The sequence below is a fragment of the Alligator mississippiensis genome, chromosome 8, assembly GCF_030867095.1.
Source record: "Alligator mississippiensis isolate rAllMis1 chromosome 8, rAllMis1, whole genome shotgun sequence".
In the NCBI taxonomy this organism is placed as follows: Eukaryota; Metazoa; Chordata; order Crocodylia; family Alligatoridae; genus Alligator; species Alligator mississippiensis.
The window spans coordinates 7,611,289-7,638,275 of NC_081831.1; the positions used below are offsets into that span (position 1 = coordinate 7,611,289).

General features: G+C 44.9%; 2 protein-coding genes across 3 annotated transcripts; one reads left to right on the forward strand and one right to left on the reverse strand.

The window, feature by feature from the left end:
* Nucleotides 1-2,186: 2,186 nt before the first annotated feature.
* Nucleotides 2,187-18,102, reverse strand: SCPEP1 (serine carboxypeptidase 1). Of its 2 annotated transcripts, none has more exons than XM_014601931.3 (13): nt 18,000-18,102; nt 15,069-15,211; nt 14,233-14,322; nt 13,532-13,687; nt 12,946-13,020; nt 11,946-12,018; nt 10,636-10,673; nt 10,292-10,420; nt 9,265-9,349; nt 8,227-8,340; nt 7,154-7,291; nt 2,877-3,040; nt 2,187-2,574 (listed from the first exon to the last, which is right to left on the reverse strand). In XM_014601931.3, the coding sequence occupies exons 1-13, from the start codon at nt 18,046-18,048 to the stop codon at nt 2,509-2,511; spliced, it is 1,320 nt and encodes a 439-aa protein (XP_014457417.1). In that variant the 5' UTR covers nt 18,049-18,102; the 3' UTR covers nt 2,187-2,508. The 2 variants fall into 2 exon arrangements, with proteins under 2 accessions (XP_014457417.1, XP_006271289.2); XM_006271227.4 differs by lacking the exon at nt 18,000-18,102 and adding an exon at nt 15,799-16,127.
* Nucleotides 18,103-18,127: 25 nt separating this feature from the next.
* COIL (coilin) lies at nt 18,128-26,274 on the forward strand. The gene is made up of 7 exons (XM_006271228.4): nt 18,128-18,396; nt 21,111-22,305; nt 22,664-22,750; nt 23,658-23,705; nt 24,310-24,385; nt 25,368-25,456; nt 26,052-26,274. The coding sequence occupies exons 1-7, from the start codon at nt 18,143-18,145 to the stop codon at nt 26,139-26,141; spliced, it is 1,839 nt and encodes a 612-aa protein (XP_006271290.2). The 5' UTR covers nt 18,128-18,142; the 3' UTR covers nt 26,142-26,274.
* The last annotated feature ends 713 nt before the right edge of the window (nt 26,275-26,987 follow it).

Consider the following 26,987-nt stretch of genomic DNA (forward strand, 5'->3'; position numbering starts at 1 on the left):
AATGTGAGCAGATCTACAACATTTCAAAACATTAAAAGACAGCCTGACACAGCTACCTGCTGGTTGCTAAGGTCCAGATTTTTTTAGGAAATATAGGTCCCTAGCTCCAAATGAAATCAATGATCAATGCCTCTTCAAAACTGGGCTTATGTGATTCCTCCTTCATCATCTTAATGGATCCTGCACTCCTGTGTACTGCCAGGCTCACTGTGCTGGGAATGCCTGGTATTGTGGAGGCAGCCTCTCCCTCATTACAGGTAATGTTTTTTTTGATCCAAGATGTTTGTCCAAGCCCCGATTGCTCTTTGCCAAGAAAGCCAGCACCTGTTCATTACCTGATGGACAGCTTGCATTTTTCAGCAGACACCAGGAGCACTTAGAAAGCCACAGTTAAGTCTGCTGGAGAGGAAGTGCCGCCACGTTCATCTCTCACAGTTGAATCAGTTTCTATGGAAATTACTATTATCGAATAGTAATAATTAGCCAGTAAGATATCTGATTATCCAATCCATTAAAATACATGGCATCATAAGAGAAAGCAGGATCATTGTTTGTATTTTCCTTTGAATTTTCTAGCTTTGTAGCCAAAAAAAAAGTCCTAGAGTCTCACTTAAAACCATTTATTTTTAATGCACTTTCCAAGCAGCTGCTCTTATCTGGAAGAGCTGTGCTGCATGCAATCAAAACAGGTGCAGCACACCACCGCTAATGAGGTGCCTTGCAAGGACTTGAGGCCTAATCATTTTTACCAGGTTTTCTACAGCACCTGTGAGGAAGGAAACCTACCTCCACCATCACCACAGTCAGCCAAGACCAGTGAGTCACAAAATAAAATGAAGGTGGGTTCCTCAGTGGTGTAGGATTTGCAATTTGACCGGTGTTCAGCCTATGGTTGGATACAGTTTATAAGCCCTAATGACTGCTCCACAGGCACGTACTTTTTCACCAGTATAAACAGGTACTTAGACTACACAGCCCAGCTAGTTAGACTTGGCTTGTAGCTTTTCAGAAAAAAGGGCAAGGTAGGAGTAGAGAGCGTTGTGAACAGGGAAGAACTCTAGGGACAGAAGCCAGTGAGCGATTCTCTTCCGTCATTACTAAACCACCGGCAAGTCGCTAAAGGAGAAAGTCAGTCTACTCAAGCTTCAGGTGCTGCCAAATCAGCCTGCCTTACTGACACCTATGAAGTGAGAAGGGACTGCCCACAGAGAAAGCAAGACAGACTGCCTACAAACTGTAGCCAGCTGCTCCTTTAAGTTGCTTATTCCAGGTTAATTCTTACCTCTTACCACCTACACTTCCTTCACACTGGGCCACAGGGGAAGGAACCTGCTGCTTTTAGCTACTGCTCATAAAGCACAGGAACACACAGTAATCCCCAGGCAGCATTGTTTCCTTAAAGCAGAAAGGGTTATCATCCATTCAAGGCTTTTATTGGACTTTAAAAGCCATATTAAAACCTGCCTTGAGCAGGACCCTGGCACAGCGTGGCTTCATTGCTGAGGCAGGGTTCATTGTTCAACACTGACAGCTTTATTCCCCAAAGCCAAAAATAGAGGTTCAAGCTCATAGGCAGACAATAAAACTGGATTACCCCAAAAGTGCATTTCCTGGAAAAAGCATCTCGCCATGCGTTGTTGAAGCTTACTCCAGCCTGGTTCAACTGGAGAAGCAGAAGTGAGGGCTGAATTATTAGCAGCAGTGTTCTTGCCTACGTGTTGCACAGTATTACGCTGCCATTCTGGCTAAGCCAACACTACTAAACATCTTATGAAAAAGGTTCTGGCTGCTCATGTAAAGGTGCTGCTTGCAGTTTATTTAGAAATAAACATCTGGAGGGATGTTGCTTGCTACTAAAGTATTTTTAAACAAATCTTGGGTAATGTACCATTAAAAAAAATCATCAAAAAATCAGAAAGACAGGCACAGTATAACTCCTTCCCTCTCCCCCTCCCTCCCCACTTGCCACTTGCACAGAAGCCCCCATACTGGTTCTAGGCTTAAAGTCAAGTCAGATCACAGCAGGTCTGCAACTTTAAGATAGAAAATGATGCCACCTGATGATTCAGAGGACTCAAAACCTTTAAAAAAAATCCATAGCTATAAGCAGCAGGTTTGCTAACCTAGACTGGTTCTTTAAAGCAGCAAATTAGCCTTGATATTGGCGCATAAACAGACCAAGAATATTTGAGCAATCCTAACATTTTATAAAAGATATAAAAACCCTCCGGTACAACAGGCAGCAGCTCTGAGTAAATTATTTATCAGAGAAGATCCCAATAAAAGAGTCATAATAAGCAGTACTGAGGTAAAGAATCAGTTTGCAAAGTCAAAGGCAACACTTCAGTTCATCACCACGCATTTCTTTCAATGATTTGCTTATTACCAAATTAGAAAGGCTATACTTCCAAATACTGATTGTTTGTTCTGCAGTTCATTCTGTGGCCCAAGGTCCACTAAAGCACAGGAGTTCTGCACATCAGCCAGGCCAGCTGGCCTCCATTTTCATCAGGGTTTTTGTTGCGTCACCATCCTAACCATTTTCAGTGCCATTTCCCCTTGATCAGCTGGTACCTAGCATAGAAAGACAATGCATATTAACTGCTTTGCAGAGGCAGGACTCTAGATAGTTTGTAATCATGCTACTATTTAACTTGCTTTTTTGAGGACAGCCTTTCAGCCTCTTATCCAATATGAAGGCTTGTAAATAGGTAAAGGTGGGGTAACACAGTCACAGAGACATTAAAGTGACTTGCCAAGGGTCCAACCAGGTCTGCAGCAAAGCCAGGAAGACTAAGCAGGAAAAGCAGAAAAAATATGCATACAACTGCTCTCATCATTTCCCTCTATTTTTTTTAAATGAGCATGTTACTTGCCATGTGTCCAGCCCTTAGAATCCAGTAGAAAGCCAAGTTCTCATAGGACTTGTAGAAAGCAGCCGTCTCAGTGGATTCTGGACGTACATACAGAGCCTTCCACTTCTGCTGGCTGAACTGCTCCAGCTTAGGCCATTTCAGCTTCCGGACCCATGCCTCTTGTCCTGAGACAGGAACAGAACGGAGTTATGCATATTATTTTAATCGAGGCAGCACTGGAGATGTCCCCCTGTACTCAACACTAGCATGCACAAAGCAAAGATATTAGGAAATCTAATGTAAGATATCACATCTTCCCAAAGAACCTTATCTACCTATGATCTGGAAACAAATCCAGTTTGAGAACTGAAACTAAGCATCACAGAGATGCTTAATGGGATCTTCTAGACTGAGCACTGAGTCCTATGGATAGAGTGGTTTTCTTTAATCTTTACTAATCTAGAGGAGCCCCTGGGAATCCCATAAGATTGGGCCCCTAATATAGTCCATGGCCCATTGTGACCTATTTATAAGAGGACTGGAAAAAGGCCAATGTGGTCCCCATTTTCAAACAAGGGAGGAAGGAGGACCCAGGGAACTATAGGCCTGTTAGTCTTACCTCAGTCCTGGGGAAGCTCTTTGAGAAAATTATCCAGGAGCACATCTGCGAGGGGCCAGCAGGGAGATTATGCTCAGGGGCAAACATCATAGGTTCATTAGAGGCAGGTCCTGTCAGACCAACCTGGTGGCCTTCTACGGCCACATCACAAAATCCTTGGATGCAGGTGTTGCAGTAGATGTAGTCTTTCTGGACTTTAGGAAGGCCTTTGATACTCTCTCTCACCCCATTCTCATTAAAAAATTAGGCAACTGTTGTGTCCATGCCTACACAGTCAGATGGGTCACAAATTGGCTGGAGGGCCGCACCCAGAGAGTGGTAGTGGATGGGTCATTTTCGACCTAGAGGGATGTGGGCAGTGGGGTCCCGCAGGGCTTGGTCCTCGGGCTTGCACTGTTCAACATCTTCATCAGCAACTTGGACGAGGGGGTGAAAAAGCACCTTGTACAAATTCGTGGATAACACTAAGATGTGGGGAGAAGTGGGCACGATAGAAGGGAGGGACATGCTACAACTAGATCTGGACAGGTCACAGGGGTGGGTGGATGAGAATAAGATGGGATTCAATACTGACAAGTGCAAGGTGCTGCACCTGGGGAGGAAGAACCAGCAGCATACCTACAGGCTGGGGAATTCCCTTCTTGTCAGTGCAGAGGCAGAAAAGGATCTTGGAGTCATTATTGATTCCAAGATGAACATGGGCCGCTAATGTGAGGATGTGGTCAGTAAGGCCAACCGTACCTTGTCATGCATCCACAGATGCATCACAAGCAGGTCCAAGGAGGTGATCCTCCCCCTCTATGCGACACTGGTCAGGCTGCAGTTGGAGTACTGCATCCAGTTCTGGGGTCCACACTTCAGGAGGGATGTGGCCAGCATGGAGAGGGTTCAGAGGAGGGCCACTCGCATGATCAGGGGGCAGCAGGGCAGGCCCTATGAGGAGAGGCTGAGGGACCTGAACCTGTTCAGCCTCCACAAGAGAAGGCTGAGAGGGGATCTGGTGTCCATCCATAAACTTACTGGAGGACCAGCAGAGAGCGGGAGAGTCCCTGTTACCCCGAGCACTACCAGGAGTAATTAGGAATAATGGCCACAAGTTGACCAAGAGGAGACATCAGGAGGCGCTACTTCACTGTCAGGGCGGCTAGGATCTGGAACCAACTTCCAAGGGAAGTGGTGCTTGCTTCTACCCTGGGGGTCTTCAAAAAGAGGCTAGATAATCACCTAGCTGGGGCCACATGATCCCAGCATCCATTCCTGCCATGGCAGGGGGTCAGACTTGATCTGCTCAGGTCCCTTCCCACTCTACCATCTATGAAACTATGAAACTTCTAAAAAGGTTACATGAATATAATGTCTCAAATAGTATACAATTATAAGTTATAATCCCTATTCCATGATGATATCTTTGAACTTTAAATTTATCTTAAAATTAAAACTATCTTTATACAAGTTTATTTTCTTTAAAAAAGCATCTCAACCCCCCCAAAAAATCAAAACATGACTAAATAAAGAAAAATCTGATTTCAATTAAAAAAACATTTTTATTTAAAAAAAAATGATTTTTTCTCCACCCTGCATTCAGGTCTATGCGTAAATGAAGCATGGATGTGAACCTCAGGGACATTCTGCAGTACAAGCAATTCCAGCGTATCCATGTTTCCCCTGGTATTCCTGAATCCCCACTTCCTACACCCTGCAGGATACTACCGCAAGAATACTGACATCTCCTTCAGAAACCAGAGGCAAAACATGCATCACATGACATTATTTCATGATTTCTTATAGTCATTTAACTGAGATCATCTGAGAAGGCAAAGTCTGCATAAAAGGCTGGAGAGGATTATAGTTTGAGACAGCAAAGAGAAACCAATTCTAGGACATAAAAAAGAAAAAAGCAGCTTCCACCCCACCTAATCTCTGTCTTCTGATTTCTAGAGCAATTTATACTTTAAAAAGAGCAGCAAAATTTTAGCTCAAAATATAGCAAATTGGTGTGCCATACACTGCTAATCCGTTTTGACAGCCTAAATACCTAAAGATTTTGACAGCCTAGAGACTTATTGATTGCAGGGCTGTTCACTGAAGGAACTAAGAAGAGAACTGCAGCATCTGAGCAGTTAGGGGCCGAGAGATCTAAAGGATAAAATCATCCATAATATAAGATGATAGTTTGCCCAGCCTACTGCAGGGGACTATTTGAATGAAGGAGGAAAGAAAAGAGAATGAGGCCTGGCAGACTGGCAGCAGCCTATAATATTCCAGGAACACCCAGGGTGGAGAGCAAAAAACCACTTCATTGCACAACTGGCCAAACAATGCAACACGAGCAAACTTTCTGAGCCACTGAGATGCATGCAAGCTGACACCTGCTGTCAAGAGGCAGGTGCCCTCGTCTTTCAACACATCCCCTTCGTCTTAAATATCAGGCTCATCAAGTTACTGATTTCAACTGACAGGACTGAATACCATCAGATTAGATTTTGTTCAATGAACAGTGAGATGTGGTCCCTGCCCCACAGAGATTGCTATCAAAACTCATTAGCAGAAGCAGAGCAGAAGGGAATTAAGTCACACGCACGAATTTCAAAGCTCTGTTTGTGACCTGAACATATAAATGTGCATCACCTTCCCCTGACTGCACCCCAGCCTGCACTTTGTGGAGCTTCCTATTGCTCATGATGAGAAATAGATCTGTGGTTGCTGATGTGTCGCAAGCAAGGAGCAGACTCTGAGCAGTGTCACTCGTGAGGAGTGCAGCCCAACTGGAGGATGGTATAGGAGACAAACCCATCAGGATACCTTCCTGGCCTGGCTTGGGAGCTTGCTCAGTCCACAGCAGGAGGGCCAACAGCCTCTGCAGGCTACTGGTTTATAGGCTTTCCTATGGCACTGGTCTCCAATATCTGAGCACCTCACAATACTAATTACTTTATTCTTGCTCTGCTGCAGTGCTCAGAGTAGCCTGGAGTTGCCACTGTAAAGACACAGCAAACGAGACAGTCCTTGCTTACCCTGAGACACAGGGAAGATTGGTGACCCCTGGTTTTCACATGAAGGTGTAAGGGGAGGGCATGAAAAGCTGAAGTCAAAAGGTGAAGTGATTTGACGAGTCATGCTCTTTAGCTATGGGAGGGAAGGAAAAAAATGGCACCTCAAATACCATGATTTAGCAAAAGTTGTGTCAGAATAATACTCCCAGTATGGTGGGCTTTAACCTTAAAAACTGAGAACTACTTAGGGATAATTAACCTTGCAAAGGTCTCTGTGGACTGGACAGCTTCAAGAGAAAGCTACTGAGGAGAAAAAGCCATAGCCACCTCAACTCACTTAGGCCAACAGACCCCTGCAGCACTCCTTTGTTCAAGAGACAGTAAGGGGAATATGCGTAGGGGTGGGGCAGGGATGGAAGAGAGACAGCAGCAGCTCCCACAGGTCTGTGCAGATACTCGAGTACAGGGATGCAGACACATTGGTGATGCACCTTTGCTGCTAAAAGCAGAAAGTACCATGGCCATCAGGATCCTCCACCAAGAGGGAGAGCAGAGAGGCACTGGCCTCAGAGGACTGCCTTTCCCTTGGTGTACCACAGACAGGGATCTGTAGCTTTATGAAGCCTAATACCCGATTTCTTCTGGGGCAGAGCCCATCTGAACCCCAGCTAAAAAAAGGTTCTTACCCATAGTGTCGACAATAAGATCCAGCTGCCCATTGTAGATGGTAACATTGACGTTGGCCACCAGCAGCTGGTCCACGATGTCAATAACAGGCTTCATGAAATCCCCAGCCATGTTCGTGAACACTGTTTCTGACTGCCCTAATCATTTGGACCCAGACAGAGAAAACACATTATAATCAACAGAGTTTGAAGGCTGAGGCAGAGCAGAGTCTGGCCGGGTCCCAACAAGACCCCGGGACCAGGAGCAGAACAACACACTAGTGTTTGCAACAGTACTGTGTCTCCTGATTGTTAGTTTCCAGCTCCCATTACAAGCCTAGCGGGTGCTGGCAGGCATTCAGCTTCCTCCCTCCCCTGTTCTCTCGCGGTGGATTTACACTCTCCGCCCCCACGCCCTCCCTGCACTGGTTTTCCGTGGAAGAGACTTGATGGGGGCTGTTTGGGCACCCAAGGAATGTCTCCACTACCCTGTTACCACCCCAGGAAGCACCTTAGGGAGATGTGACATGTTCACAGCACACACCAGGTGGAAGCAACATAGCTGTGTTGGCAAATATAACCCAAGAGGGCCAGGTGGGCTCCTGCTGCTCAGGTCTGAGGCAGACTATCTAGCTTGCTCCTGAGGCTATATGGCTGAGGTGAAACTCAGGGGCACCCAAACCCCAAGCCTCTGGGCTTGGGCTTGCATGTAGGATGACTGCCAAATGATTTGGAAACATCTGAAGCTCCAGGTGGGGGTGGAAGATGTTTGCTGGTAGTAAGGCCAGATATGGTTCTTGAATGACTCACAGATTTGGAACTGATTTGGCTTGGAACATGATTTTTTAAAAATTGAAAATAAGACTATCCCCCCACCAGGGTGTGCACCTGGCTAGTTCACAGTGGGCTGAAGAAGACATGGGGACTGGACCTGACAGCATGTTTGCTCCCACGGGCTTCCCAGTGCCCTGTTGTGAAACCTCTTCTAGCAGTCTGTCCTGGGGAGCCTTAGTCAGGGCCAGCTGCTTTTTGCAGACTATGATACTGCCCATTACAAGCTGCTCACGAGGTCTATGCCAGACAGCAGATGATACCTCCCCACTTGACAGAGTCTGGAATGATTTTCAGCTTCTTTCGGATGGGCCCATTCATCAGGTCACTTAACTGATCCTTGTGAAGGTGCTCAACATGGCGTTGGTAGAGCCTCACTGCAGAGAAAGAACAAGCTTTAGTCTGGCACAGACAATGCTCAATTCTGAAATGGCAGATGGGCAGACACGGGATGCAATGAATACCACAGGACAGTGCTGCAATCATCTCCTGAGGCTCACTACATTTGGATCTGATGAGCTCTTTTCTACTGAAACTGCAGCACCACAGAGGAAGCCTTGCTGACTTGGAAGAGATCAGCATTCTGACCCTGCTGTGAGCCGATTCATTTTATGGAAGAAAGAAACAGACTATTTACTTCCACTTTATGCCAAGGCAGACTGCTGCTCACAGAAGGTTTCCTGGGGCTCTGCTTTCACTATTACGCATAGACACAATTGCTTCTTTTCACCAGACCTGTTACTTTGCAGCTGCAACAACTGGTTATACTTTTGGAAATCAACAGTGCTGTTCACTTCCCTTATGAGCCTCTGAAAACCAATAGAGAGGCAGGAAGAGGTGAAAAGAAATATGTGTTAATTTTCACGTCAATATTAACAGGACCTGAAGGAGGACTGTGGAAGTCAAGTGTCTCACTTGATAATAACTGGGAGGGAGACTATTTTCATTCTGCTGCTAAAAGAGAGAAGTGTAAGTGTTTGGAAGAAGCTGTTTAGAGGTTGTGAAATGTCACAGCACTAACGTTTATTGCTCATCATGACTAATCCCAAGATCTGTTTAAACGGAAGCACAATCCATGAAATGGCTGTCCTAACATCTACGCTCCTGCCCCGTCTACATATGGAGCCCAGCAGGTCCAGGTTCTTGAGCAAGTGTGTCAGGCATCCGCGTCAAGGCCTCATTTTCAGAGTGTGATCGACAGACACTTCCTGCTCACTCTGGTCACAGGCGTGGGTTCCCTGTACCTCTGAAACTCAGGTCCTTGGAAGCTTAACTGTGTAAACTTGCTCGCCTCAACTTACTAAGATAGATGGCTTCATGTTCTGGTTCCTTGAGAGTGGGAGCCTGCTTGGTCAGGATGTTATAGAAGTTCACGCCGTCTGTGTTCTGGAAAAGCAAGAGAACAGCTTGTTTTGTGAAAGGAGGATCAGGATGGATCTTCAATTTCAGTAGTTTAAGAAAGAAAAGAAAAATGCTTCTGATACAGGAGGCTCCAGCTCTCCTCCCAGATCAGGAATTAATGCGCTCTATTTAAAAGAGAACCCTGTTGGCTCCATCTTGAGGAAGACCTTTTGTGAAATGATGTCCGGCCCCTTGTTCCTTTAATTTCTTGAGTTCTGGAAGGGGCTTTTGGCAGTTGCCAACGTTCACATCCAACTTGGGGTACTTATACACATATGTATGTGCTGGTATGTACTTGCAAATCCTGCTACAGATATTTTTTCTTGAACAATAGGGCTGCGAATCTACAAGGACAGCATTACTCCACCTATATTAGCTACAGCCAAAGACTTCAATAACACAGACCTCTGAGATTTATTCTTCTGCTAGGCCATCCCCAAAGCATGAGACTGCTCACACAATTTCCTCTTATCACAGCAGCTTTACACATTGGTAAAGCCTTGGCTGGCCTTCAGCAATACAATGCAGATGAATTACAGTGGCTGTATTAGCTTAAAAAGAAGAGTAAAAGGTTCCACAAGAGTGAGAGAGTAAGGAAGTGAAACCAGCTAGAAAAAAAAGCACAAAAAGAAGCAGTTTTAGGCCAGGTGTTTTAGGTTCAGTGACAACGTGCTACTTGCAGATGGACATGACTAACTTAAACAGCATTTGAGTCTTATAGCTGAAATTAATGGGGCTCTTTGCATGCATGAAGTTAAGGACTCATTTCAGAGCTTTACCCAATCAGAACTTTAATGCAGCCCTATCTGACATGCATTTGGGCCTCATTCTCTATTGTATCCTGTAGCCATTCAGGCCAGTGCAAAGCAAGTGCAAAAATGCTTCCAGGTTGGCATGGCAGAAACTTTATGAGAGACAGCCTCCTACCTGTTCAATTATCTCTTCAGTCTTACTCCAGAGTTGAGTGGCTAGTGCATAATCCTTTTTATTCACTGCATCCATGACTTCTTTGGCAGCAGCAGTGACTTCTGTGAGGCCCTTATCATCAAGAAGAGACTGGAATGCAAACAGGAAGAACCGCTGACTTAAAATTTATGCTATGGACAATTACATTTCCAGGTTAATTTTTTACATGGTTTTTACGCTGGTTGAATGTACATGTAGATGTCAGAGTTCACTCTTGGATTTAAATTGTATAGGCATAAGTTCTTGTGCAAAGCCTAAAACCTAGAACAGGTACTGCAAGCAGAAGAGCTTGGGTAGGTACTTACAGTGCTGTAAAGGTAAGGTCCCCAGGAGAGTACCGAATCTAGAGGAAGAAAATGGATTTCAGTCATCTCTAATTAAATTTCCTGCTAATGTAACAGGAATAATAATGACAGGAGCAGATGGAGGCAAAGATGAAGTACTCAGGAAAGAGGTACTGTCAGATAAAATTTAGCTCAAAGTTTAGGTGCTGCAGAAAAGGCTGAGTACAAAGCCAGAAGACCAATACCACCACCGCCACGATGCTAGCTAATGGAAGCTTTCTAAAGCAACAAACAGACATTGTAATCCCAAACTTTGCAGCACTGTGCTAAGGTATGAGAACTTATAGATAAAATTGGACTAGTTAGCATTCACAGTCAAGGCATATCTACTTGCAAACATTACAAGAGGAAAGAAAAAAAAGTCAGATTTTTGACAATCAATACTATAGTCATCCCTGGGTGGGATGCAATGTTTAGTGTGACCCGATAGGTCCCATGCTTCCAGCTTCCCACAGCCAAGGTGAGACAATGTCATGGGCCTGATGTACAAATCTCACTGCAGGATTGGAAGTGGAAGTCCTTTGACTTGGTCTTTCCTCTCTCCCTCTTCCTCCCCAAGGGCAAAGTCACCCCAGCTGTTCAGCTATCACCTGGTGGATTATCATTTTAATGGTAAATGGGAAACAATTGTTTGAAAAAAAGACAGGCATTGCTGAAATTTAGAAACACGGATTCTCCTGATACACATCTCCCCATCTGGAGAGGCTGGAAAGCTGGCATTTCCCCACGTGCCATTTTGTTTTTAAATGCACTTAGTTGCCAAACTCTTCAAGAATGAACAGAGCTCTAGTGCCCCGCTGCTGAGCACCAGCTGCAGTGGGAGAGGGGGCCTTCAGCCTGCGGAGAAAGTCAGAACTGAGAAGTCTCACATCGGGCATCTTAAGACAGAGAAGCTGCAAGTCAGTGGTTCTCAGATCAGCAAGAATACCAGATCACAGCAGGCAGAGGCCAGGTCTCCTCCACTGCACCATCATTTGGGAATCAGCTGTGGCCTTGTGAATCATTGTGACTTCACTTTAGCTGAAGCACTCTTGTATCAAAGAGATTTGGGGGCACCCTCTGCCATCTGCTTATGTGAACACATGCGTGTTCGTTACTACTACAGAAATGTGAAATTATGACACTTACTAAAAGACAGTCAGTTTGCATCACAGCTCCCTGGAATATCAACACAGCTTTATTAAAATCTGTTTTTCTGCAGTCATTTCAAGCAGGGACAGACCATATATACCCATAGATATATAGGAGGTCATCCAACTCTATGAACCTACCTAAGGGAGAAATCCAGGAATCCCCCAGGGCAGCACCACTGAAATTGCACTTTATGCTTCCAGCATGAATTGCCTTTAGAAACACATGAAGGAAAGAGGAATTAGTACATACACAGGTGAGTTAAGGAAAGGTGCTAAGCACCAGATCCTAAGTAGCAGAGAGAGATTTCCAAATGCAAAAATAAGCAGAAGTGCCTTGGTGTTACAAGAAACATCCTCTCCTCCCCCCCTCATTTTAACTAACTTCGAGGGACAACATCAGAAATGAAGGATGATGAAAGCTTATTTGCACCCCAGATGACTGACAGTACATCCCAGCTCCTAGGAGAGCACACTCTGCTTCTGGTTTGGCTACACTGGATATGGAGGAAGGAAAGGGAAGGAAATGCTTATATAGTAATTTGTGTTTCTGCATGCACTAATATACATAAGTGCCAGTTCAGGACACTCAGTATGTTTTACAAAGCTCGCTAAATTTTTGGATTAGTTGGAATCTGTGAGAATAATCTGACCATTTCAACAATCTCCACAGGCTTTCCTAGTGTGGTTCGAATGCACTGTCCCTTGGGAAGGGCAAGATACCTGTTTGTTAAATTATCCAATACAGGAAAGAGATTTGGGGTCACAAAATTTGCAGGACACAGTCCAAGGGTGGTGATGAAATGCTCAGCTCCCACTGACTTCCAATGGGAACTAAACACCCAGTAGCTCTTCATGCCTCTGAACTCCCCCGCCATCTCCCACAAGACTACCTGGATTCTGCATGTGCCTTGACTGCCAGGGAACCAAGTTACTTTACAGTTAATCATGTCTTAGATGGACTAAGAGCTTTCTCTCTGACAGAGAATGAAGGGGGGGAAAGGGTTCTTACAACGGCAAATCAAAGTTGCTGCTCAAAAAAAGCCAGCTCAAATCCAGCATTAGACTTTTTGTGAAATAGTGACAGTTTGGTAGACATGTGGGCAAAGTGGCATCTTACAGAGGCAAGGGTATACTTTACCTTATGCAGCTCTAAGGCAATGCCAGCTGTCATTTTGCCTCCATATGATTCTGAGAAGATGTAGAATGGAAGAGTCTGGAAGGGGAAGCCATACAGCAAGGATGTTAGGTACCAAGCACAACACACGTCCTACCCACCCTCTGCCACCCACAAAACCCAAACCTCAGGTGTTCGTCTCCCAAAGCACTGAATATCTAGAGTCATGGAATATGACTTTTGGAGGAGGTGGTTTCCATTTTTGTAACCAAGAAGGCTCTGATCTGATAAGCCTATTGGATAAGGCACGATATAAATCAAATAAACAATCAATCAATAAGTGATCTATGCCCAGAGTCCATATAGACACAGGAATCTGCCCTCCTGGATATACAGCTGGAGCCAGACAGCAACAGAAATAAATACAGCTGCAATGGCTGTCACAGACAACTAATTTCACTAATTTTTACATTTGTGGAGGGGAAGAAGGGGTCACTAATTATGCCTGCAACTCCTCCCATCACACTGTGGCAAATGCTCTCTTTCTGAAACCTGGATTGACACTGCACTCTCTGCTAATGCTATTAAACCAAAGTCAGAAGTCCCTTACCTGGAATTCTGCCTTACTCTTGAAGAATTCTTTAAGCAGCACCAGCATATCAGAAGCGACAGTGGCGAGATCTTTTGCAAATGCACTGCTGTCGTTTGCATAGCTGAATCCAGAGCCAACGGGGTTATCGACAAACAGTATGCTGGCTGCCTGCAACTACAGCACCAGAGAAAGAGGACTGTAATTCAGTCTCAGTTAGTTGTCCCCTCCCAGCAGAGCCCCAAGGGTGCTCTTAGAAATTTGCAGATGTCCAGACACAGCTTATATGTCTGTTGCATAGAGTAAAGCCATGGACTGAAATAATATCTTTCCATGTTTCCCTTAATTTTAGGCCCAAATGTTTGCAACAGATAATTCATCCAACTACATTTTCTCTACCAAAACCAATGAATATGCCTATGCTGAAGCTCTCAGTTGGGTTTTCCTGAGCAGCTGTTTTTCACGCTGCAGCATTTTAGGGGTGCAGCATTTAAAGCCAAACAAGTAAATACTGCAAACACCTGGGGAACGATAATTCAAGCAGGTTTGTGGACTCGAGCACAACTAAAAGAAAGATCCTGCTCCTAGGGATGGCTGAATTTAAGATGAACGTATTTCTTGGGGTGTTTTTGTCTTGGTCAGTTATTTGTTCAGGAAAGTCATATCTATGAGTCAATAAATAAAAAGCTCACATTATCCCAATCATAAGCTTTCCATCATACCCAGGTTGTGTTTCTTGGTTTCAGTTTGGTATTTAAGGGACCAATTTCTTCAAAGTTCCCAAATCCACAGCCTGAAGCTCCTGGACCTCCCTGTGGGATGAAAAGAACAAGGAAGTTAAAATCTGGAGAAATCAGGGTAAACTAATGGAATAAGGTCACTCAACCGGAATAGTTTCTGCACTGCATGCTAAAATACAAAGTCCCCTCTCCACCCATCTCCCTTAATTATATACACGTGCTATTTGTGCAGGGAATTCAGAAAGGGAATCAGTCACCAATTAATGAAAACACAGAGGAACCTTCTACTTTGCAGAGAGAAATCTGAGGCTTTTGTTTCCATCCAGAGAGGAAGTCGCTTCTATGCAGGATGGTGTGGAAGAGTCAGCTACCAAACTGGTGCATGGAGAATAGTTAGTTCTCAACATGCTCAGCACTCCCCACTCCATATAAAAAGTTTTCTCAGCCTCTAATCCTTTGTATCCACTGTCTCCAAACCTTACTTTCAATATAAGCTTCTCAGGGCAAAAGCCATCATTTCGTTTTGCAGTGTCTCGTACAGAAGGCAGTATCACACTACAAAACTTCCTCTGCTGCTGCGATACAATTTCGGTGAGCAGCTGAGAGCATCCCAGTCATTCACATATTTGCATAACATTTTAATTATTTTTTCCTAACCTAAAAGCCTGGATCATTAGCCAGGAACCAGACACAGAAAACTACTTGGAAAAAGCAGAATGCTACCTCTGAACTACCAGAAGGTGATGGCTGATCAGTAGATTTACGCGTGCAGAAATGAAAGTAAGATGCCTTTGAAAGCATCTTCCATAACCACTTACCTGCAGCCACATGATGAGAGGTAGTTCTGTGAAGTTTTTGGTAGGGTTGTTTGCATAGTACAACCACCAGAACATGTGTGCATTATTTCTAACTTGGACATATCCCCACGCTTCTTTGGATTCTGATTGTTTTAAAATGGCACCTAAAAGAAAAAATATTCAGCTAAGCCATACAAAACATTTGGTATGGCTTTAACCAAGACGTATTACCATGTTAATTTTAGGTGCAGTAATTACAAAAAAAAGATTTTGGCACTTAATAAAATATCTGGGGTCAGACTCTATTCAAAACAATTTTGAGATCATTAGGTCTCCATGAATTAAATGAGGCATGCGCTTACCTGTTTGATCACATAACTGCGACCTATGCCTTGTCCTATTGCTGGATTAAATGTTTCTAGTGAGGATGTGCGGTTAGCACTTCTGAAGACCAGGCTGAAATCTCAGCTCTGCTGAAGGCAATGGCACAACCCCCATTCTATTCAGCAGGGCCAGGATTTCACTCAAAAGGCGTAACAGCTTGGTCTCACTCCCTCTAACAGGACCAAATCATGTTGAGATCCCCAAATATGGCAATTTTAGGATAGATGGGCTGTAAGAAAAGCCAACTGACAACACACTAAGGACCGCGCCTGAAGCCTAATGAAACCAGTGTAAGGACTGAATTACCCATGGTGTAGAAACTGAGATTCATTCCAAGGATCAGCTCCCTAATGACATAGTGCCTTACCTTGAACACAGAAATAGGCACTGAGGAAGGCTCCCCAACTGAGAAACAGCATTAGAGAGACCATGGAGGACAGTACTTGGAAAAATACCACCTATTTTAGACCAAATAGAGATTTCTGGGGGAAGATATTTTTGTTGCAAGGAGCAGCAGGAACTGTGGCCTTGAACCAGCCTACATTCCAGTGGCAGCGTTATCTACCCAGGACGTCTGGAAAACCTTGCAAGCAGAGGAAGGGTTACTTGGAGGCAGTCTGCAGCATGTTCTTTATACACATGTTCTTATAGTTTAGCTGCGTCGTCTTCAGCTCTCACGTGGCTCACAGACATTTTTCAGGACACGGTACAGCATCAAGACTTTCCATTCCTTCTTACTGCCAAAAACAGATGTAGTTCAGTTCATCCCATGCCATGGTTGCAAAAATAAAGCTACCCCCAACATCTGCATTACGCTGTCATTGGCAGACTTTTCAGACTGACACGCTCCTGCCTCAAAAATACAGTATCTTATGCTCAGTAGAAGGCAACTACAGAATCACCGCCTTCCAGTCCAGGAGCAACCTCCAACACACACCGGTACCAGGACAGTCAGCCCAGAACCCCTGATCCAGCAACCAGATCCATAACCTTCTCCTGAAAACTGCAGGCAGGTGGGTGGGTGCAGGATCTACCTCGGGGACTTGATGTCAGTCTGCTGCACTCCAGGGGAACCTTATTGCTTAGGATCAAGGAGTTTGGGTCATGGATGCTGAAACATCCAGGAGCAACAGAGCCCAGATCAGTAGATGGTGGCAGAGTGGAAATTTAACAAGCTAAAGCACCTCCCATAAAACTATTAACCTATTCTGAGGAACGAACCCAAGTCATCTATTGGTTTTCAAGCAGAATTCTTTGCAATTAACCGTGCAGCTGCTTCAGATCAGCCTTGGTGCATCTGGAAGGTGTATTTTAGCTAATTAGCTGGACTCCTCCCCTCCACTTCTGAAAGCAGAAGTGCAGCCTGAACCCTTCATTTACACCAGCCTTCAGCTTATTCAGATGCCTCGGTGCTGGCCTGTCCCATGGCTTACAGTGACTCAGAGCAGCTGAAACAAGGCACTGCCATTTCACAGCTCGTGAGCCACCACCTCTGTGGCCCCACCGCAGACCGGGCTCGCACAGGTCACTAGTGTCGAACTCACAACAACCGTGAGACACTAAAGCTAAAGCCGCTTGTGCAAGAAGATGATAGCTGGCACGAGACAAACAACGGCGCCCCACCACTTATCTTTATCAACAGTCTCCGCAGCTCCACGAGGAGCTCACGAAGCTGAAATTGGTTCCTTGTTCCCAGTTCTTTATTGCCAGTTCCTGGTTCCTTTTTCAAAGCTGATCTTCACACAATTAAAAGATGTCGCTAATGAATTAGACAGGCTGAAGAGCTCGAATTTCATCAAAAATGTATCTTTACTAATAAACACAGAAAATAATACCACGCAGCAAGTACCTAGAGCCCTGAAGAGAGAGCCAAGAGGAGGCTGGGATCACGGGGCAAAATCCTTTTTGGGTCCCCCCCAACCACACCTCTGCAGGGCCGGGGGACACTTCCGAGTCCGTCGGCGCAGGGCACGGCCTGGCCGCTGACCGCCCCCAGACCGGCGCGAATAGCTTACCCCAAACTGAAAGAGCCGAGACCGGACCTGGGAACAAGGACCTGGGACACAGGAATACAGGCAACCCTTGACTTAAGACGTTTCGAGTTGTAACCAATGGCACTTACGACCTTTATACACTGACAGGTAACATTAATAAATTATAGATGTATAAACTGACTCGTAACATTGTTCCTGTGGGAAAATCGGTTCTGAGCGACGCTGTTTCGACGTAAGGAGCCCGTTGCGTCGTGACCCCGGCCCCGCGCATCCTGGACGGGCGCACAACACCTCGCCCCAACCTGAAGGAGCCCAGACCGGGCCCGGGTACGAGGAGCTAGGATTGAAGGACCGGGAAGAGCTGCCAGCTCTAGGATGCACTGACACGACTGAGTCGTTAGGTCAGCAAGCTGTGCATTTAAAAAACAAATCCAAACCCCACGGGACTCGTCTAGGAATCGGATTCAACATCTCATCTTTTTGCTAAATGCCCTAAAATCGACATTTGATGGTTGGGTATTGCAACGAATGGCCTCGCACTGCTCTGCAGGGTGGGTGAGGCGGGGGCGCCTACCTGAGCCCAGGGCGAGCAGCAGCAGCGGCAGCAGCAGCCGCGGCTCCATGGCGCTGGTGTGAGCGCGCGGGCGGGGCGGGGCGGGGCGAGCGCGTCCGGCGCGGTTTGTCCCTCGCGCCGCGCCGTCGCCGCCCTTCCCCAAGATGGCGGCGCCCGTCGGGGCGGGCGCGGTGCGGCTGCGGTTGCACTTCGACTTCCCGCCGCCGCGGAGCCCGGAGTGCGCGCGCTGCTGGCTGCTGCTGGAGCCCGGCCAGGCGCGCCTCGTCACCGACCTGGCCAGCCTCGTGCGCGACAAGTTCGGCTTCAGCCGCCGAGCGCGGATCAGCCTCTTCCTGGACGGGGCGCTGCTGCCGCCCACCGAGAGCGCCCGCCTCGTGCGCGACAACGACTGCCTGCGGTGCGCGCCCCCGCCGCCCCCTGGGGGAGGGGGGCGGTGTCCCCGGGCAGCACGGGGGGCACCTACTGTTCGTGGGATGCATTGAGGTGGGGGGTATTTTGTGGTGGCATTAGGGGAAGGTGGGTACCATTTCATGGTGAACTTAAGCCCCCCCCCATCTTTCGGCGCAGGGTGTTAGAGAGCAGATGCCGAAAAGGAGGGTGAACTAGGCGTGATCAGGGTTATAACGCCCGCCCCCGGTCTTGCGGCCTCCAGCATTTAAGGTCGGGTTCGGAGGCCGTGCCCCTTGGTAGCGACTGCACCTGTTCTCCAGAAATATTTCGTGGGTTTCATAGATATTAAGGCTGGAAGGGACCTTGGGAGACCATCGGGCCCAGCCGCCTGCCCCGGGGCGGGAAGTCAGTTGGGATCACAGGATCCCAGCAGGATAAACGTCCAAATATGTCTTGAAGGTGTTCAAGGCGGGCGCTTGAACCACCTCCGGCGGCCGGCTGCTCCACGCCTCGGGGCTCGGACAGTAAAGAAATTCTTCCTTACGTCCAGCCTGAAACGGTCATGGAGGAGTTTGTGACCGTTCGACCTCGTCATCCCTTGGGGCGCTCTGGTGAGCAGACGCTGCCCCGCATCCTGGTGAACACCCCTGATAAACTTATAAGTGGCCATGAGATCGCTCTTGAGCCTGCGCTTTTCCAGGCTGAAGAGCCCTATAGCTCTCGGCCTCTCTTCATAAGGCCTGTTCTCCTGCCCTCTGATCATGCGCGTGGCTCTTCTCTGCGCTCTCCCAAGCTTCTCCACGTCCTCCCTGAATTGCAGAGCCCAGACGTGGACGCAGTACTCCAGCTGCAGCCTCACCAAGGCCACGTACAGCAGGAGGATGACATCCTGAGATTTACTGGAGAAGCATCTGTGGATGCAAGCCAGCGTTTGTTTGGTTTGCTTTACCAGCTGCAACATCGCATTGGTGGCTCATGTTCATCTTGGGGTGAATCGTGACCCACAAGACTCTTTTGGCCGTGGTGCTAGCGAGCGTAGCACTGCCAAGCCTATAAGCGTGCTGCGGGTTTTTTCCACCAAGGTGGAGTACCTTGCATTTGTCAGTAATGAATATGTCCCTCCCTTCTTAAATCTCGCTGTCAGTGTCCACCACATCTGGTGGCAGTAAGGTCCCCCCTTTAATGACAGGCTGCATGAAAAAGAACCTCCTTTTGTTAGTTTTCAACTTACTAATTTTCAACTTGCTGCCTACTACTTTCATTCATTGTTTTTGTCTGGGGAGGTTGGTTTTGAAAAGTGTCTCTTTGGATCCTGGCTCAGGTCTAGAGCAGGAGCGGTCAGCTTGCAGCGTGGGTGCCACAAGTAGCACAGGGGTGTAGGTTGTAGCCGTGTTGGTCTAAGGGCATAAGCAGACAAGGTTTTTTGGGTGAATTTGGTATCTTTTATTAGACCAATTCAAATAATTGGAAAAAATCTTCTTTACAAGCTTTCAGGTATAAACTCTCTTCACCTGCAAATACTTCCTCAGCCTGATGGTGTGTACTCTGTAGGCCTTGTTACACATTCAAATTAATTGATATCAGCAATCCTTCAGTTCAGGAATGATCTGCACTATGGTTCATTGATGGGTCTTGAAGTGGCTTGAGTCCAGTCCTTGAGCTACAGATCTGTCTGCAAAATTGCAGGTCTTTTTACAGGGGAGAGCCTTTCTATAGGCTGCAGGCTGGGATTCCTCTCCTTTTCCTTTCTCCATGCCCTCTTCTTTGCTTGGAGGGCAAGATGCTTTAAATTAAGACATTCAAATTAAAGCTGGATAGAAACCAGCTATAGGGTTGTTGCACACTCTCAAACACTAATTTTATAGCTGTTTGGCTCTTTTTATAGCTGGATAGTCATTTTTATTGTGTGACAAGTACATGTGGTTGGTCTAAATTTATTGCACAATTAACCACTTAATTGTGTGATAAGTACTTTGCACTTATGGCCAGTCTTACTTTGTACGTGTGGCTGGTCTAAATGTGTTGTGTGATTCACTAGATAATTGCAGAATGTATGCAACGTGTAGCAGGGGCCAGTTTGTGGTACATGGCAGATCAGGAAGGGGACAGGCAACACAGCAGCAGCTGGATAGCGTAGGGAGTAGAAAGCAGAGCATGCAGAGGAGGAGAATTGGGGTGGTACACCTGCCAAAAGGGTTGAACCCTGCTGGCCTCAAGTTTTGGAGAAAGGCCTGGAAAAAAAAAACCAACCAGGAAAGTCTCAAGCATCTCCTCTAGGCAGGAATGGCTACAGGAAGTCTGGGAGTACAGGACAAGGAGCTCAGCTGACCCAGGCAGAGGGTGCAGCCTGTAGCCCTTGCCAGCTTCCCCTTGAGCTCCCTTCTTCTTGATATCTGTGCTGTGGTACACAGATCTCCTTTGACAGGGAGATGCTGCAGCATCAGCTGTATCGTCCCACCAGAGAGGCTGTTTCACTGCAGGTTTTGATTCCCGGTACCATGTGGTGGTTTTTTAGGTGCAACTCTCAACTGAGGTGAAAGACTTCCTTTAGTTAATGCATGAGTATCATTGCAATGAGGGGGTCATTACACATATGGTCAGTCTGAAAAAGGTATAGAAGTTTGTATGTGGTCATTATACTGAATCCTGGGTTCTCTTTGGTATAGAAGTTTGTATATAGTCATTATACTGAATCCTGGGTTCTCTTTGTCCTCTTGACAGAGTTAAATTGGAAGAGGTAACTGCAGAGGGTTATAATGAGGTCAGTAATGGCTTCGTTTATTCATCAAGGAAAGTCAGAAAGAGGCACAGGCAAAAGCTGGAGGAGGAGGGGGAGGAGGAATCAACAAGTGAAGATGACAGGCCCACAAGGAAAAAGATGACGACTAAACGGAGCTCTGAACATGCTGCTTGTAAGGATGAGAATACGGAAGATGTTGGGAATTATCCAAAGAAGTCCAAGAACCGAAAGAAAAAGAAAGAGTTGAACAGAAAAGATGGAAGAGCAGAATGCAAGGACAGCACTACCGATCAATCTAAAACTCATAAAAAGTCAGAAAGGAAGAAGGAGCTGGAGACTAAGAAGAATGCAAAGCAGAAGACAACAAAAGCCACTGCAACAAAATCTGATTTAGGACGGCTGAACCACAGCATCCCTCTGTGTCAGAGTAAAAACAGCACAGTAAAAAATGCCATGCAGTCCAGCAAAGAGAGGGAGGGGACTTCTGATTCCGACTCCTCTAGCTTGTCGTCTGACACGGACAGTGACACTGATGCAAAGCAGGATAAATTCTCACACAAGTCCACAGTGGCAACACAACACAAAGACAAATCCCAAGTTGCTGCAAGTTCTGCTGCGAAAACTGTTGCTACTAGCAAAGTTACTGCCAAGTCTAAAGAGAAAAACTCCCCTAAGATTGCAGTTAGTAAAAAAGCTAAATCCCCGTCCTCCAGTTCAGAATCTGACTCCAGTACAGAAGAGGAGCAAAGCAATAACTCAAAGAAGAAGTCGCCACCTAATAATAATTCAACCACCGTAGAAAATGATGTTGCAGAGACCCCCAAAGCAAAGACCTCTCTTGCAGAATCTAAGAGTTCAGATTCAGATACCTTTGTCATTAAAAAGCCCAATGCAATCGTTGGATTAAATAATTCCTTCAGAAAAAATGGTGCTAATTGGTCACAGATTAGCATTCAGGGACCAGCCACAAGCCCCAGCAGTTTTGGGAGGGGGCGAGGAAGAGGAGAGGATAACTACTTCTGGCGAGGGTCTCGTGGCCGTGGGTATCGTGGAGGGTTCAGGGGCCGAGGCCGTGGGAGAGGAGAAAACAGTAGTTTCTTCTATAACTACAGCAATGAAAGCCAGAAACAACAGCAGCTAAATGAAGTGGTGACGAACACTTCAGCCATTATTCAGGTGAGTTTTTGGTCTGTGTTGCATATTTAAGTTCGTATCATGTGTTTCTTGAATGATTAAAAAAACATATTAGTAACTGGAGGGCCAAGAAGACTCGGGTGTGGGATAACTGTGAACATCTGGTTTGTTCAGTGAAGTGTGGCTGATCTGCATTCTAAACAAGTATTAGAACAATATTATTTTGCAAACTTAAGCAGAGAGCTTGCACCACACATCTTGGTTCAGATGCTGGTGCGAATGCAGTAGGAATGGAAAGAAATTGGGGTGAGGGGGTGAAATTGTATCTACAGCATTGATACTGCCTGATGCTTTTGTTACTGCAGTGATTAAATCTTCGGGTTTAACATCTGTTTCACAGAATCCAGTGGAGATTCCAAAGAGGGACTATAGTGTATTACCTCTGTTAGCTGCCCCACCACAAATAGGGGAGAAAATTGCCTTCAAGGTAAGGAAGTCTTAAAACACATGATGTTACTTTTGTGCCTCAAAACTCTTTCAATTATGCCAATATAATACAGTTTTGTAGAGAAAAAGATACTGGTAGCTTAGGCTGACACCCAAAATCTTGCTTTCAAGAGTTGTATCATTTTGGGACTTTTATTCTAGAAACAGAAACACGCGTTGACTTTCTCCCTGCTATACAGATAACCTTGAGATATGTAATTTGTAAGTCTGAAAAGGATTCAGTTATCATCTTGTTTTTTTTTTTTTAGAAAGTCTTTGAGCTAGTGCATCATGGTTTATTTTAATTTAATGGGATTACAGGACAAGTAAAAACTCTTCATTGGGAATTCAATTTCAATGGGAATTCTTAGCTTAATTAGCCTAACATCGTTTTTCCCCATAGCGTCTGAGTCAGATCTCTAATAATCAAGTTGACTTGCCTGATCTTTTCCAGGATCTCTCTGTGCTGGAAAAAACAGTGTTAAGACATAAGCAAGGACTCCCAAAAGAAATGCCTCTTTTCCACCCACTCTCAGAGTCAGTGTCAGGCTAGATGCTGCAGACAATGAAAATCCTCTTACCTTTCTTTCTTGCCTGCTGTTGCTCATTCTCATGTTGTTGCCATACTTCCTGCAACAATGATGTTACTCCACTTCAAAATCAAAGTGGAGTAGTAGGGAGTTGCTGATGAGAAAGCTGAAGTCCTCCCCAGGGATCTCTCTTGGAGGCCTGAGCTGAATGCAGATACCTTGCTGCAGTCAATCATGGAAGACTACCTGGGACCAGAGGGCAGAGGTCAGGATCTGGAAGCAGGACGTACATATTTTATATAGTTCACTCCAATAGTCAGGTCTAGGTCCGTCAGGAGCGATGGATGCTACTTTTGATTTATATTTTTCTTTTAATAGTGTTTGGAATTAACTGAAAATTACACACCAGAAGTATCTGACTACAAGGTATTGTTGACTTTTTTTTTTTTTTTTAATCCACATATAGTCCTGTATTGGGTAAAACAAATCTTGGGTGAATTGTAAATACAAATTTTAAATTTCTGAGTACTTTATCTTTTCCACTAGCTTCCCTGTCTGCATGCAGCTTACTTCCAATGTATTAATAAAACGTAAAATGTAAAAAAGCCAGTCAAAATATCAAATAGCTCCCTTTTAGGAATACCAAGGCATCAGGAAGAATTTCAGGCTTCTAGGTAGAAAAAATGTATAAGCTGAAAGACAAAACAGACATGTCGTGAAGTTGTTGAGACAACTCTGCGGAATTGGAAAAAAAACCCACCTTTTGCAGCAGTTTCAAATACTTTGATTTATAGCTAACTGCTGATAAAACTTCTGGGACTGTCACAATAAGAATTTCATGGGTGATCTGTAGTACTAACTGCAGTTTGCCTTAAGTTAATTGTTAAGTATTTTTCCATGCTTTTTCATCAGTCAGAGGAATTTATCAAATTGGAAATATTTGCTGTAATTGTGTTTAAGCTTATGAGGATACTTGTGCCAGGTAAAAGCACAGCAGATTTTACCCTTTTTTTGTCTCTTTTTTTTGAAGGAAGGAAAAATAGTCAGTTGGAATGCTGAAAGCAGACAGATAGAGATTGAGATTCTTTCATCTTCATCAAACAAGTGTATGTATCTCAACCCTTGAGTATGTAAAATGTCTAAAATAGGCTTACCATAACAGTAAAACTAAGCATGACAAATATTTAAACATTTCTGGGCACATTCCTTTCTCAGCATTACTTCTAATATTCTTAGGTTGCCCACACCTTAATGTTATGTACAGAAAATTTGTGGCATTTGTGGGTTGTCTTTAGGTTGATTGTCTGCATTGCCAAGTAGATTTGGATGCTTGACAGATGTGGCCTAAATGCAAAGACCACAGAGTTGTGCAATCCAGTGAGAGAGCGTAAATTTGTGTCCTATTGGAACTGCTCTGCTGTGGTGTCTGAAAGATTTGAAGGGTTATGTGGAATAGAAGTGGGCTTGTGAACAGAGGGAATGTTAGACCCCAATCCTGTCCTTATTGAAGATAGCAGCAGTTTTGCCACCGACTTTCATTAGGTGCAGAGCTGAATCCTGGTATGGTATCAGATCATGCAGACCCCTGAAATTTTGGATGCCTGTATGGTTATTGCCATTTTAACCAGCAGTTGCAAGTTACCACACCTGAAGCCTTGAGTTCAACACACTCTCTTTCTACTTAAAATAGAGAGTTAATAGTTTTATTAGCAAATCTTGACTCCCTTGATGGATTTTATGGTACGGCCTTAGCTAACAGAACTGGGTGACTGATCTCTGATCATTAATTGCACTATTGGTGTAAACATGCTTAACATTGTAACTGAACCGTGACAAATCTGTCTCACCTCAAATAATTATAGTGTCAAAGTTCAGGGTAAGGTGGCAGTGCATGGCATTAGCATAAATAGAGTAGCATATGGGACTACTGACATGCTTAATTTAAACTATAGAGGATTAAATTAATGTTGAGTTTTTTTGTAACATGTAAAGCAGATTTAATATGGGAACTTGACCAGCTGCAGAATGCTTGTGGAAAACCGTATAAATGACTTTTTTTCTCCCCCCCTCCACCCTATCTTGCTCAAGCGGTTAAAGAGCCAGGAAAGTTTGATCTGGTGTACCAGTCTGCAGATGGAGCCGAAACAATAGAGTATGCTGTTTCTCAGGAAACAAAGGTGTGTGGATGTTCTTAAAATTGTTTAGCACTGTTCTCTGCACAAGTGAAGTCTTACTACTTTTATGGCACTGTTTGCAGCAGCTGAGAAACAAACTTGTTTACGTGAGCTTTCTGTCTGCAATACGGCTTGATTAAAACAAGGGAAACTACAAATACACTACTAACTAAAAATCAGTAGTGATGCTTGTAATAGTCAGAATAACATCAACCATTAAAATCACATTTGATAGCTACACCGGCAGAAGGTGTATATACTCAGAACATGCTCAGCAGTAAACGTTTTAAAAGGCTCAATATTCTTAGTATAATAGAATATAATGTCTAGCACATTTCAGTTGTCACAAGTTTATCTACTCGCCTGATATTCACCTCTCCCCATACATGTTGACCCTGGGCTGATGGTGGAACTCCATGGGTGTTCGCAGATGGAGCCGAGATAAACCATGCAACTCTCTGTACTGTAGCTCATGTTCTGCAGTGCTCTTGTACTAATCAGCTATGCACTCACATTTCCTTTCTACAAGTCTAGACAAAATTTAGAGAAGAAATTACCAATACCTTTGCGCACACAATCTTGTACATGTCTCTTTTAGGTCACAGAAAGCTGGGATGCACTGATTGAGCCAAGACTGATTGTTGAGTCATCTTCTACTGAACTGAGCACAGAAAAGGAAAAAAATTAAGATGTGAACTCACTTTCCCTAGGTGTATATAACAAGAGAACTGTTTTGTGAAGTACTGCGTTGGTTCTGAAGACAGCTGAATTCACTGTTGGTTTGTTTGTTTTTTTTTAATAAAGGATTTTAAAAACTGAAACCGTTTAAAATGAAGATCTTCAAATATAGTTTGCATAGGGAATTTTGAGGTATTTAAATATGGGAAAGTACATGTACACCTCTCTCTTTAAATACAATTTTAACAGTACAGCAGCTTTTCTATTACCAAGAGTCACATTTTTAGGAACTGCTGGCTTAAAGACATGAAGTATAGTCTTCCTGTAGTGGAACTAGTGCTTAAGTGGAGCTTCAGCATTTCTAACAATAATCCAAAAGTAACTTGCCCTAAGGAGGATTAAAAAGAACACAGATCTGCAGAATTCATTGCACATTCAGTTTCCAAAAAAATTCAGTTCTCAGTGTGTTCTTTGTCTCCACTGCTGCAAGGCTTGATATCAGTGCTATTACTTTGTACTTCTATAGCTCTTTTCATCTGAACACGTCCAAAACATTCATCCATGTTAAGTCTCTGCAGTTCTGAGTGATAGGCAAGTGCCTTTGTCTTCCTGCAGATGGTGAAGTTGAGGACCTTGGGGCAGAGCAAGGAATAGAACCCAGGAGTCTAGTAATTGCTCCCAGGCAATATTGCCTTCAATAGGTGTTAATTTGTATGGGCTTTAAAAGCGGTCCTCTTGCCTCTTCTGTCAATCAGCTTTGTGCTCAGAGCTCTTTTTTCTTTTTAAGATGTGACTTCACCAAGAACCTTCCTGGTAACATTGGTTACTGTCACCTTGTTCATGACTGCAGAATAAC